The 13,417-nt window shown below is 49.8% G+C and overlaps 5 protein-coding genes across 5 annotated transcripts; 3 read left to right on the top strand and 2 right to left on the bottom strand.

Moving 5' to 3' along the window:
- Positions 1 to 138: 138 nt before the first annotated feature.
- erb1 (ribosome biogenesis protein ERB1) lies at positions 139 to 2,464 on the top strand (the record flags this gene model as incomplete). Its single annotated transcript, XM_057261925.1, has 2 exons — positions 139 to 1,660; positions 1,752 to 2,464. 2 exons carry the CDS (start codon positions 139 to 141, stop codon positions 2,462 to 2,464), a joined length of 2,235 nt encoding a protein of 744 aa, XP_057126857.1.
- Positions 2,465 to 3,556: 1,092 nt separating this feature from the next.
- On the bottom strand, positions 3,557 to 4,694 carry N7481_002707 (uncharacterized protein; the record flags this gene model as incomplete). Its single annotated transcript, XM_057261926.1, has 3 exons — positions 3,557 to 3,568; positions 3,618 to 4,206; positions 4,378 to 4,694. 3 exons carry the CDS (start codon positions 4,692 to 4,694, stop codon positions 3,557 to 3,559), a joined length of 918 nt encoding a protein of 305 aa, XP_057126858.1.
- A 1,183-nt stretch (positions 4,695 to 5,877) lies between these two features.
- N7481_002708 (uncharacterized protein) lies at positions 5,878 to 6,295 on the top strand (the record flags this gene model as incomplete). Its single annotated transcript, XM_057261927.1, has 2 exons — positions 5,878 to 5,982; positions 6,053 to 6,295. 2 exons carry the CDS (start codon positions 5,878 to 5,880, stop codon positions 6,293 to 6,295), a joined length of 348 nt encoding a protein of 115 aa, XP_057126859.1.
- A 2,534-nt stretch (positions 6,296 to 8,829) lies between these two features.
- N7481_002709 (uncharacterized protein) lies at positions 8,830 to 9,822 on the top strand (the record flags this gene model as incomplete). Its single annotated transcript, XM_057261928.1, has 1 exon — positions 8,830 to 9,822. The coding sequence occupies one exon, from the start codon at positions 8,830 to 8,832 to the stop codon at positions 9,820 to 9,822; it is 993 nt and encodes a 330-aa protein (XP_057126860.1).
- Positions 9,823 to 10,793: 971 nt separating this feature from the next.
- N7481_002710 (putative AAA family ATPase/60S ribosome export protein Rix7) lies at positions 10,794 to 13,073 on the bottom strand (the record flags this gene model as incomplete). Its single annotated transcript, XM_057261929.1, has 1 exon — positions 10,794 to 13,073. One exon carries the CDS (start codon positions 13,071 to 13,073, stop codon positions 10,794 to 10,796), a length of 2,280 nt encoding a protein of 759 aa, XP_057126861.1.
- Between the last annotated feature and the right edge of the window lie 344 nt (positions 13,074 to 13,417).

A 13,417-nucleotide genomic window follows, 5' to 3' on the forward strand; every position in this document is an offset into this window, starting at 1 on the left:
TTTATCGATAAGAAGCGGTCACGGTCCCCCAGGTCATGTGATATGGGCGGTGAGAACTGGGTGGACTGGCCCAGCGGAGAAAAAAAAAAAGTTCGCGCGCAAGACAACCCCAAGTTCATTCCAAGTTGTACGCCAACCATGGATGCTCGCAAGGCCTCAAAGAAACGCAAGGCGGTCACTCGCGATGTCGAGGAGGAAGCGGGTGTTTTCTCTGGAGATGAATTGAGTGCCGAGAACCTCGATGGTGCCCTTTCCGACAACGCAAACGACCTGTCCGACAGCGAAGATGACGACTCTGAGATTGAACTGATTGATGACTTCAGTGATGAGGATGGTGATGAGGAAGAGGAGGAACTGGATAGTGATGAGATCCCTTCTGATGTCGAGAAAGAGCCCAAGAAGCCTGCCGTCAAGGAATGGCACCCCGAGGAGCCCAATGTTCGCATCGTGAAAGACGCCAATGGCAACGAGCGCTACCTTTACGACGAAATCCACCCGGACGACAACTCGGACTACTCGGACATTGAAGAGAATGCCAACACCATTGGTGATATCCCTCTTTCCTTCTACGACCAGTACCCTCACATCGGTTACGATATCAACGGCAAGAAGATCATGCGTCCTGCCAAGGGCGAGGCGCTCGATGCCTTGCTCGACAGCATTGAGATCCCCAAGGGCTGGACTGGTCTGACCGACCCCGCCACCGGAAAGCCCCTGAACCTGACCCAGCAGGAATTGGAGCTGCTGAAGAAGGTGCAGATGAACGAGATCCCTGGCGAAGGCTACGACCAATACGAACCCTTGGTCGAATATTTCACCAGCCAGCAGGAGATCATGCCCCTCAGTGCTGCCCCGGAGCCCAAGCGTCGCTTTGTCCCGTCTAAGCACGAGCAAAAGCGTGTGATGAAGCTCGTCAAGGCCATCCGCGACGGCCGCATTCAACCTTGGAAGGCTCCTGAGGACCGCGAGGAGGTGGACGAAAACCTCATCAACTTCGACCTCTGGGCCGACGAGCAGGAGCGTCCGGATCACATCATGCATGTCCCTGCACCTAAGCTTCCGCCGCCCGGATATGAGGAGAGTTATCACCCTCCTGCCGAGTATGTTCCTGACAGCAAGGAGCGCAAAGCTTGGGAGCAGGCCGACCCCGAGGACCGTGAGAAGGAATTCCTGCCAAACGACTTTGGCTCTCTCCGCAAGGTTCCTGGCTACGAGAACTTTGTCCAGGAGAAGTTCGAGCGCTGTCTCGATCTGTATCTTGCGCCCCGTGTTCGACGCAGCAAGCTCAACATCGACCCAGAGAGTTTGCTCCCCAAGCTTCCCAGCCCCGAGGAGCTCAAGCCCTTCCCTACAACATGCGCCACTGTTTTCCGCGGCCACAAGGGTCGTGTTCGCTCGCTCAATGTGGATCCTACTGGAATCTGGCTCGCGACTGGTGGCGACGATGGTACCGTCCGTGTCTGGGAGATTCTCACCGGCCGTCAACTGTGGAGTGCTAAGCTCAGCGATGAGGATGCCGTCAATGTTGTCCGCTGGCGTCCCGGCAAGGATGCCGTTGTCCTGGCCGCCGCCTGTGGCGACGACATTTTCCTCTCCGTGCCTCCAATTGCCGACCCCGAGATCGAGAAGGCAAGCTTCGAGGTCCTTGATGCTGGCTGGGGTTACGCAGCCTCCAACCCTACCCCCAACAACCCCGAGGAAAAGAAGAGCGCACCCCCCCACTTGGATCCGACCTTCTTCTACCCTCGCAGATGTCGGTGTCTGCGCTGTCATCCCTCTCCGATACGTCCCCAAGTCCATCTCCTGGCACCGTCGTGGAGACTACTTCGTCAGTGTCTGCTCTGGCGCCTCAACCCCCGCCTCCGTCGCGATCTCCATCCACACCCTCTCCAAGCATCTCACCCAATTCCCCTTCCGCCGCCGTCTCAAGGGTGGTGGTCCCCCTCAAACCGCCCACTTCCACCCCTCCAAGCCAATTCTGTTTGTCGCCAACCAACGCTCCGTCCGCGGCTACGATCTCTCCCGCCAGCTTCTGGTCAAGATCCTCCAACCCGGTGCACGCTGGATCTCCTCCTTCGATATTCACCCGACTTCATCCAGCGCCTCGGGCGGCGACAACATCATCATCGGTTCTTACGACCGCCGTCTGCTCTGGCACGATCTGGACCTCTCGCCACGACCCTACAAGACCCTCCGCTACCATCGCAAGGCTATTCGTGCCGTCAAGTTCCACCCTGGTGGTCGGTACCCGCTTTTCGCCGATGCCAGTGACGACGGATCGTTGCAGATCTTCCACGGTAGCGTTACGGGCGATATGCTCAGCAATGCTAGTATCGTTCCTCTTAAGGTTCTCAAGGGCCACAAGGTTACTGCTGAGCTGGGTATTCTGGATATTGACTGGCATCCGCGTGAGGCGTGGCTTGTTAGTGCCGGTGCTGACGGAACGTGCCGTTTGTGGATGTAATTATGTTCAAGTTTTTGGTCTTTCTTTTCTGCATGATACTCTTTCTGGCGTTATTGTATGTGCATAGTATTTTGTGTATAGCCATACTTAAAAGTTGTTACAACATTCATTTGGTGCCATGTAAAATCGGTTTTGTAATATTGGGACCTGTGATTTACTACACCAGGGAGCAACAGGAGAGTGTGCAAGAGGAAAATATATCGACTAATTTTGATGTGGCAAATTATGAGCTGAAGCCCGAGTCAATGGCTCTTCTCCAGCTTCTCGGCATGAGATTTAGCATATGCATTGGTCTACTGAGCTACAGTGCTAGCCGTTATTGCCTTCTATGTCGGGAAACATAGAGACACTCTTTCAAACCCTAAACAGAGGATACGCTAATCTTAATGGCTACCTCAGTATTTAAAAATTTGTTCAATGATGGTATGGAAATAACGCAAAGCGTATGAAACATGAGTAAGTACCCACCCCTACCCACCATGGCGTCGTCCGCACGCCCTCCTCCCAACAAGCATCTGCAAACGACCAAATCACTTACAAAATGGCAAGAAATATCGATTCCTGGCAACGTAAGATGATTGTCCGTATGATACGCAGCAAGAACAGGCTCACTACATCACAAATGCCAAAGGTGACGAAGTGTAGTGAGCGTTCTATCACTAACATACGCAAGAAACCCGTCGGTCGACAACCAAGCATCACCCCTATTATGCTGCACGCCCTCTATGACCACCTCGCCGAAAAGCCCGGCCTATCCATAGAAAAGATGGCTATCTTCTTATCGGATGAGTTCAATATATTACCATCGTCATCCAGCATCAAACGTGCGCTTTCCAACGCTGGCTGGACAAAGAAGGAAGCCTAGCAGATAGCAAAAAAACAGAACCCTGAACTACGAGATTTCTACCAGCATAAGCTATCTGAGTTTCGGTCGTATCGTCTTGTGTTTGTCGATGAATCCGGATGTGATACAGTACTTCCGGAAATCGGTGTCACCACCTACACTCTTCGATTGTTTCTCGAACCCCTCCTGTCCGCACGAGCACGAGGCTTCTTCACCCATCCATCACTCCAAAAATCCCCAAATGTTGTTCAGACTCTCTGCTAGAGTAGGATGGGCCAAGACTGCATCTCGCAATTTTTGGTAGGGAACATTTCCGATCATCGCTACTTCCACGATGCTCATGATTTCGCCACCCTCGATGCCCAAGCAGGAAAACCCTAGAATCAACCCTGTATCACCGTCCACGACAGCTTTCATCATCCCTCTCGACTCGTCCGTTTCTAGTGCGCGGGCGACGTATGCCATCGGCATTTTCGCAGTTTGAATCCTCTTGTTGGGGAACTTTACACGAGCTTCCTTCTCATGGAGGCCGACGTGCGCTAGTTGGGGATCAGTGAACACCACGTACGGGACAATGCGGTCTTTGGTAGAGAGCCTCGTAGGTGGTAATGAAAGCATGTTAGACCGAAGGATGCGAAAGTCGTCGTACGAGATATGCGTGAATGCCGGTGGTCCTTTCACGTCGCCTATTGCAAAAATAGAAGGAGACGAAGTCTCGAGATATTCATTTGTCACAATATAACCTTTCTTGTCGGTGTCGATACCTGCAGCTTCTGGCTTTAAACTGTCTGTATTTGGAATGCGGCCGGTAGCGAATAGGATATGCGTTCCTTCGACGGTTCGATCGCCATTATTGACGTGGAAATAAAGAGTAAACCCGCTAGGCGACGGCGCAATTCTGACAGGGTCAGAGTTCAAGTGTACCACAAGTCCATCCTCTTGAAAAATATCTCGCAGTAGGTGAGCAAATTCTTCGTCCTCGCGCGGTAGTAATTGTCTTCCACGCTGGATTATAGTAACCTGTGCACCTAGTCTACGAAACAATTGTGCAAATTCCACTCCCACATACCCTCCTCCAACCACCACGAGGTGGCTAGGAACCTCGTCTAGCTCTTGAATTGACGTGGAATCCAAAACTGCTCTTCGATCAAGCAAGTCGATCCCTTCGAGGAGTGGCGGTGCAGGTCGTGCTCCGACATTGATGAATATCTTCTGGCCTTGGATAGTTCTCACATTGCCACCACTATCTTTATACTCGAGTGTCTTCTCGTCCACAAAAGTCGCCTCACCTATTAGGGTATCCACGCCAGCGTCTCTTAACTTAGTCTCACTACCACCGCGGAATGAGGCGACGATGTTGCGTTTCCGTTGGCGGACCTTGAGCATATCGACCACGGCCACATTCACATCGGTCTCGTGCTCACAAGTGTGTATACCATAATCTAGTCCCTTACGAACTAGATAGGCGATGCGACCCGATGCAATTAACGTTTTTGTCGGTGTACAGCCTTCATTAATACAGCTTCCACCGATATGCTCGCGTTCAATCAGCGCTGTTTTTTGTCCAGCTTTCGCAAATGCAGTGGCAAGGGCGTGCCGGATTGGCCAGAGCCGATAATGATAACTTCGTACTGTAAGTTTGTCGCCATATTGCAATAGTGCTTCAGCGAGTTGAGGACAGCCGGGCGACGAAACATCAACAACTAACTGATTCAAAATATAAGGTCGGTCCGGTTCGAGCAGGTCAATAGGAGTAAGTAGTTGATGCTACGCAGGTTCTGAAATAATACCTAGAGCCACCTTTAATAGAGGTATTAGCCTAGCGACAAGGCAACTAATTCACCGATTCAATGCTGCGTGGTCTTTCGTTATTGGTCGGGATGTGAAATCATGGACGTCACGACGGTTTTCAAAGGCATCAATAACGTAATTCCCGGCTGAGTTAGCCACCCGGATGATCGGGCCATTCACTTCGCTCATTACTATTTTCTAAATTAGCGTCTTTCAATCAAAACGCTATAATGTATTCACATATAAGCAGCTGCCTTTGCATTGATTTAATCCATACCGAATCTTTCCGCACCTACTACACCTAAGGCTGCGTGCGTTTGGGCAGCGGAAGTGGTAATACAGGCTACTAAGCAGCAGCTAGCGGAGGTGATTGGACGCGTTTGAATGGTTTGGTCAGCGGTTGAAGTAGCTCCAGTCCCTCCCAAGGTAAAATCGCCTCGTCTACTATCCGATTTTGGGAAATATTTGTTTTTGCCGCTTCTTCTCGTTCTTTGATCAGTCCATACGCTTTACCGAGAGCTAATATTCGGCCGCTGCTCCGCTAGCGGTCGAGAGCATTAGACTGATGAAGGCCCTCCACCAGCTAAAGCGGCGAGGGTCCGTTTGGGGACGCATATTGTGCGGCTCTGGGGGAAGTCGTGGTGTCATTGGCCGCATTGGTCAGCAAGCTCATCCACCGAGCGACAAACTGATATAGCCTGTGTCCCATAACTCCGCTGGAATACACAACCTAGCGATCCCTTTCCTAGCAGCTCAAAGTATATTATTGTTTGTCATAATGATCGGAAACGAGAGTGCGATGAATCTGACCAGGAAAGCAATCGAGGAACATTGGCGGGCATCGGATGACAGTGATACCGAAGCCGAATACGCTATCTATGCCGTAGACGCGATCCTGAGACTACCCGCAATCAGGGGAGCGTTTCAAAGGTCTTGCGGCAATTTCTGCACAGCGTGGTGGACACCCGGCTGACCGGCAATTTACGGTGCTGCGAATCTCAGGCGACGGCCATATATGGGTGAGCGAATGCATCATCACCTATGACGGAGTACCAACATACTCAGTCTCCATCATGCAGTTTGCTCGCGAGCTTGTGGTGCACGAGACACAGTACTTCGCTGAGAAATTCAGTGCACCTACGTGGCGGGCAGCGCTCGCCGAGCCTATACCAGGCGGGCATATCGAAGAGAGATGATCACGTCCTTGGCCCAAGCCAAGTCTTCTACTTTTTGAGAAAAGTGATTTTGGACAAATCTTTACATTGGTAGTAACATCTTTGGCGTGTGTTTGGAGCACTTATTTGTTTGTGCCTAAGTATTCAATATGTATTTGGATTTCGACCTTCTTGCAGAAGCGGAAGAGAAGTAAGACTAGAGCTAGCCAACCTGGTACTGTATTACACCGACCCTGTATCTCGCCCCTAAGTTTCACTCGCAAAGTCAGATTTGCAGAGGAGGAGAAAATGTGGCATTCTGATATGCGATTCTGAAGCACCCTTTGCACTAATGCAAGCTATCACCTGTTTAGGACACTTTAGTGAGGTAAAGCAGCATCCCCATTCGCATGTCACAATCTACTTGTACAGGGTAGAACACATATCGTTCAGGTAGGATATGAGATCTGGAATGGGTCAGAAAGTCGAAATAGTAGAATAGATTGATAATGAACTGATTCTTGTAGAAGAGAAGTAGATATATATGCAGGAAGTATCTGATATTGTTGACCACGATGGAATTTTGACACTTGGACTGGTGTTGTACCAAGAGGAGCCAGCCAGTCCGTCTGAACCCTATCCGCTTATCACATCCAGACTCATCTATGTGGACCAGGTGGTATTAGCAAAACTCCAAGATCAGATGACAGTAATCATCACGTAAATCCGCATTTGGCTCCCTGGCTTTTTGTCGAGCCCTCTTCTCTGTCCACCCCCTTTACGATGCAGGGCGTCGCTGAGCGCGGACTTAGGTATGGATACGTCGAATTCATCCAGCAAGAATAGTAACATATTCCCAACTCATATAATTATCCAGTATTTTACGGAACAAGGCTTAGACATCGGGGGACATTCTTGACTATTGTAGAAGTAGATTAGCTCTTGGCGCTAGCGTTCGGGAAACAATGAAAGAGTGTAGGTGTTAACACCGATTTCCGGCTGTAAAAGGGTGGGATATAGGCGAACTGGCTGGTCACCACTCGGCGTGACACCGGTCCAAGTGTCAAATTTTCATCGAGGCCAGCACTACCAGATACTACCGGCACACACTCAAGACGGTATTATTCTGTCTCGTATCTTCAAAGGTTCAGTGTAGACGTAGTAACTAACTAGTAAGGTTAGTTATTGGTCCGTTGTTATATAATCCTTTCTCTACTTTGAAGATGAGTCTCAAACACTCTCTCCACCATCTCTCACACTAAGCCTAAACACTGTGTTTTGTTGGGGCTGTCGGCAACGCTCTCCCTTTTCAAGATATGGAAGGAGCTTGCCGATTTCAAGCGAAGGGAGAGTAGTGAGGTACATCCCTAAGTAACATGGCATACACGGTAGGTTTTTACCATCACACACGTCAATGCCCCGGAAGATATTCGCAGGATAAACTTACAACCAGGAAACAGAGAGCAATATAGTCTAACAAACAGATTTCGAATTGAGACCGAGATTGATTAGTTACGTTTTTAAGGGAATGACGACAACTCGGGCAGATATCTGAGCGACATTTTCTGGTCCACCTCTTTCAGAGCAGGGTGACGGGGTTCTGGCATAAGGTCGCATGCCTTCCGAGTAATTCTAATAGTCACGGAGTAGGTCGAGGCGAATAACGATCCCTTTTGGTCGGAACAATGAATCATTCCAATGTGAAAGGAGGCGTGCGAGTATTTCACCTCGGTCCCCGGCCAGGTCAGCGATCAGGCTTCGTTACTGTTGAGCTGTTCAAGGCAAATAGTTTGCGTGAATCGCTGCCAGAGTTCTGGTGAGATGCCATGTCGTTGAAGCTCATACGGGGTAATCAAAAGCGGATGTGCAGTCATTGGTCCGCGAGGGCAACTCCAGATCACGATTCAGTATAAGAGTCACAGCTAAGCCGGGCTCGTCTAACTTTAGGGGAAGAAAATATAGACTATCAAGCTCCTCATCGGATTGCCCGGAGGGGGAGAACACTACTCGGGTTTCGGTGGATGATCCTGTGTCTATATCCTGGCAGAACCGACGCGCCCTCACCCGAAGGCTGAAAAAGCAGAAGGCGGCCGTTTCTGGCGCCAGAGGTTGTCATTTTCGGCGTCGATTTCACAGGTCCCTATATTCTATGTGTAAATTTGAAGCCATTGAAACCAAAAACAGACCAGGTGGTCCGGAGTATGCTTATGTAGCACCTCAGCTGCGCATCGTTTTGTTCTCTGAGCTGGTTGCCTCTACAGTGGCGCCCTTTGATGACCGGCCTGGTCTCTGCCATTAGAAGGCGGTAAAGAACGACGGACAATATGCGGTGGGAAACTTTTGCGGCGCCACTGGTTGTAGCCCCGTAAACCCGGAGAGCATTCCATTCCTTGTGTGAAGCCCTGAAAAGTTCGTCATTATTACAATAACATTCCCTGGTGGATTCTATTCTAAACGGGTAGCTAGAGGTTAACTCAGTATCTTCAGCTACTCTGCTGTTTTCATTATCTCGAAGCTAAGGCCATTATTTTCAGTATAGCTTCAAGTATCTAATCTAACTATTAACGACCGCTATAATGTCCGATTTACCACTATTCGGCTGTTCAACAAGGGGGCAATTAATAGATCCATGGCCTATCGATGGAACTCAAATTGACTACGTGAATGTTGAAGCTTTCTTTGCATATCTGAGATCAATAGGCACCAGCTTCACTGATGAACAACGCGCTAATGGGCCATGGATTCTTGTTACCTCTGTGGACGAACTAGCCTTCAAATGTATCCAGGACTCTCACCATGAACTACTCGATTCATGGACCCTACTCTACAACCCTGTCGACTACATCATCTCTGCAAAAATGGAGAGCTTTTCCCACGGACCATTGGCAATGGCCATTACACGGTGGTTAGACGGAAAGCTTACGACAATGGGATTGAATCATGAAGCAATTTTCACGGGAACCGCCAACCACGCTCTATTTATCATCAATCACGCCGGTCAGAAAGTCCTGAATGACGTGGGCGCTCCAAAGATAATCCGCAAACGAGCGGATCAAACCGTTCGCCCCTTCACGGTTCAACCACCAAGGTCCATGAAATGGCCGTCTCTGGTCCTCGAAGTTTCTTATACCGAATCGCGGTCTCAGATCGGAGAGGATTTACGCCTTTGGCTTCAAAACTCGAAGAATGAAGTCAGATTTGCCATGGGAGCGTTTATAAACCAACTATCTCAGACTATTTCTATCGAAGAGTGGAGAGTGCGGACCAGGGCAAGGACTGGAAGACAACGAGGACAGCGGAGAGTGCGGACACGAGCAAGGACTCAAAGGCAACGAGGGCGTCAGGTTCCTCATTATTCCGCCGAATGTATCCAATCCATGACGATTGAAAAGCCACGATCTAATGGAGATCCTACCATTACGGGATCGTTTACGATACCCTTCAACCAACTCCTTCTTCGTGAACCTACTGCACATGAAGCCGACTTTGATATGAGCCAGGAGGATATTCAGCAAATTGCAGTTCAGGTTTGGCGATCGCAGTCCATCGGAGACGCTTGGCGCCAGTAGTGGCTTCCCCTAGGGCCCTTTCCTGCCCTTTTTGTGATTATTTTCGCATGTTCGTAATGTACTGAGTCCCACTACTATGTCTGTTTGTTTGTATGCTTGTATGTTTTATTTTTACGACGCTTGATAGCCTTATCGACCCAGTGTCTCTGCCAAGGTGGGGGCCCCCTAATATTACCAGTATTTCCCATACAAATTTGTATGTCCCGAGGTCGTAAATAGCTTCAGAGTACCTATATTAACGACCAGTAAGTACTCGATTAGTGTTAGTACGTGAGGAATGTAGTAGATAAGCAGCATTAGAGATGTAGTAGACATTATCGAACTTAGTATCCTACCCAGTACTATACTAGTACTACTCAATACCCTGAGTTGTTAGGATCAAGCAAATCGTATGGTAGAACAGCTTCACTGAGAGGGTGGCAGCGCCTGAGTAATTTTGAGCCCGGGCTGCTCCCTTGGTAGAAACACTGGGTCAATTGCCGCTGTGAATTTGATATACTAGTCACTGTTGATTAGTATTCCAATGTTTAAATTTCTTATTTCACTAGTAGTACTAGTAGTAGTAGTGCCAGTGGTCTTTCATTATAGTTTTTCATGATTCAAGCTCACTAGTAATTACTTTAAAGCTGCAAACTAGTACTACTATTAATAGTAGTTTTTCTGTACAATTAAGAAGTAGAGTCATTCAGCCCCAGATATTCGTGTTGTGTAGAGGGTAATATAGACTCGCTTGGAACTTGATATATGCAGTATAGGTCGTACTTTGATGCTGACCATCTATAATCATTCAAATATGTCATAACCTCCAAGTTGGAATCCACGCACATGTTGATCATCCATCTATATCCATAAGGCCGTCCTACCAACCCGAATAACCTCGGAAAACGGAAAACAAAAGAGCTTGGTATAAACTGGAAAACACCTGAAATAAAGAAAAGAAAAGAACTTCCGGCCCACCTCCAGGCACAGCATCAAATCACACCACCACTCCAATCCCTCCTCAACTTCTCGTACTTCTTCATATCAGTAACACTGGGCCTGATAAACGACTTGGCAGCAACAAAGTCCTCGAACTTGATACTATCCCGCCTCTTAATAGCAGAGTAACCAGCCCTCCGCAACAAACTACCCAAATCAGCACCAGAGTATCCCTCACACTCCTCCGCAAGCCGGCGCATATCCTCATCAAAGCCAATCGGCAATTTCCGCACAAGCGTCTGCAGAATATCGACACGCTCAAGTGGCGAGGGCAAGTTGACGAAAAGAAGCGTCTCCAGACGGCCCGGTCGAAGCATAGCCGGATCAATGATATCGGGACGATTGGTCGCGGCAATAACATAAATTCCCTGGCGACTGGACCCCAGTCCATCCAACTCGGTGAGAAGAGTATTCACAACTCGGGCGGAGGCTTCTGAGAGCGTATCGTCGCGACGAGGCACGAGGGCATCTAATTCATCGAAGAAAATAACACAGGGCACGGATGAGCGCGCACGAACAAAAACTTGTCGAACCGCGCGCTCGGATTCTCCGACAAATTTGTTCAAGAGCTCCGGTCCCTTCACGCTGATGAAGTTTGCGCGGGACTCGTTCGCAACGGCCTTGGCCAGCAATGTTTTACCGCAACCAGGCGGTCCCCAGAGCAAAACACCCGTCGGCGCGGTAATACCCACATTCGCGTAAATATCCGGGTTCTTGATCGGCTCGACAATCGCGGTGACGAGTTCGTCGCGAATTCCGCCCAGGGCACCGATGTCGGCCCATGTTGTGTCGGGGACGGTGGCGAAGCCTTCGCGCTTGGAAGAGGGTTGGATTTTGGGGAGTGCGGTGAAGAAATCTGCATTTGAGATGGAGATTTCGTTCGTTTCTTCGCCTATGGGAGTTTCTTTGGCGTGCGTGATTAGACGGCGGAGTTCGCGGACTTTAGGGCTGATGATATCATCTTGACCGTCGCCCTCGACTTCCATGTCCATATCCATCTCCATATCCTCGCCGCTGTTAGATTTGAGAATTTCCAGGTACCGCTTGATGGCGGCTGCGCCGGCAGTTGAGACGAGGTCGTTTAGATCGGCGCCGACGAAGCCGGGGGTTCGCTTAGCTAGTGTTTTCAGGTCGAGATCGTCTGCCAGTCGCATCTTTCGCGTTAAAGCGCGTAGGATTTGTTCTCTGACTGGTTCGGAGGGGACTGTCATGTTAATCTCCTTGTCGAAACGACCACCACGGCGCAGAGCTGCGTCTAGACTGTCGGGCCGGTTGGTTGCGGCGAGTACAATGACTGGCTTGCCGTCTGTCTTTTCAAGAGCGATTTCGTCCATACAGGTGAGGAGCTGGGCGACGATTCTCTTCTCCATTTCTCTCTGTGCACTCTCACGCTTGGGTGTAATTGCGTCAATCTCGTCGATAAAGATTAGGCAAGGAGCGATGCGCTTGGCCTCGTCGAAATGTTCGCGCAGCGCTTTCTCGGACTCACCCGACATGCCGGATACAATTGAGGGGGCCGAGATCGAGATGAACGGTACGCCGAGCTCCGCAGCAAATGCATTGGCAATCATTGTCTTTCCGCATCCCGGCGGACCGTGAAGAAGTACACCGCGCGGCGGTTGCACATTCGATGCTAGATAAACCTGCGGCCGGGTCATGGGCAGGATAACCAGATCGCCCAATTCCTGCACCACATCGTCCAAACCGCCCAAATCCGTAAGATTAACATGTGTAGGCGGGGATCGGTCCACTGCGGCTTCGGCCTTGCGTCTCTTCGAGGAAGATTCCCCGCTGGTTCCTTTTCGTTTGGAGGAAGAGCCCGATTCGGTTTTGCGGGACGGTGTTGCTTTAGTAGTGGCCCATGCACCAACAATGCTCTGGTTGACACCATTGGTTTCCTTAACAGGTGGCTCCTCAAGCCCTTCAAAGTCCCCCTCGACTGAGTCCTCCTCATCTTCACCGCACAGTCCCTCACTCTTCATGACTTCCAAAACCCGCTCCAGACTGTCCTCCAGCAACTTCTTAGGTTTGCGGTTCAAGCTGGAATTGGACTTTTTGAGCTGCTCGTATATAGCGGGGACCGAAAGGCGTATACGGGCCTCATCAGGCTGGTCATCGATAATTTTGCGCACGACTTGGTAGACCTGTCCGAGTATGAAAGTATTAGCATCGCACCGCACCGCTGTCCCCCAATGGCCCAAGTCAAGTCCACTCACCTCACGGTCCAAGCCCTGACTTAAAGTCGGCCGACCTCCACGATTTCTCGGGCCCATCCTGGAATTGGCAAATGTGATATCAACCAACAACTGGTTTAACTGGGAAGAACCTCAAGAAAGAAAAAAAAGGCCCGCGGCAGAAAAAGACGCCGCCCTCGGAATTACCAAAATTACAAAGATACGCGTAATCTAACGGGCGCAATACCAGGCGGTAAACAACGTCATCCGCATTTACATTTACTCATCTACATTTACCATCTACTACACTCCCATGGACTACTGGTAGTTCACCATGCGAGATGGGGAATAATAACAGCTCGCATAAAATCTCGTCTCAGGATCGGTGAGTACTAAATACCCAGATCACCCCTATCACCCTCTTGTATATCCTATCTGCAGCT

The sequence above is a fragment of the Penicillium waksmanii genome (genome assembly GCF_028829765.1).
Source record: "Penicillium waksmanii strain IBT 27052 chromosome Unknown utg000002l:1.0-3326099.0:1.0-3328782.0, whole genome shotgun sequence".
NCBI classification, from domain to species: Eukaryota; Fungi; Ascomycota; class Eurotiomycetes; order Eurotiales; family Aspergillaceae; genus Penicillium; species Penicillium waksmanii.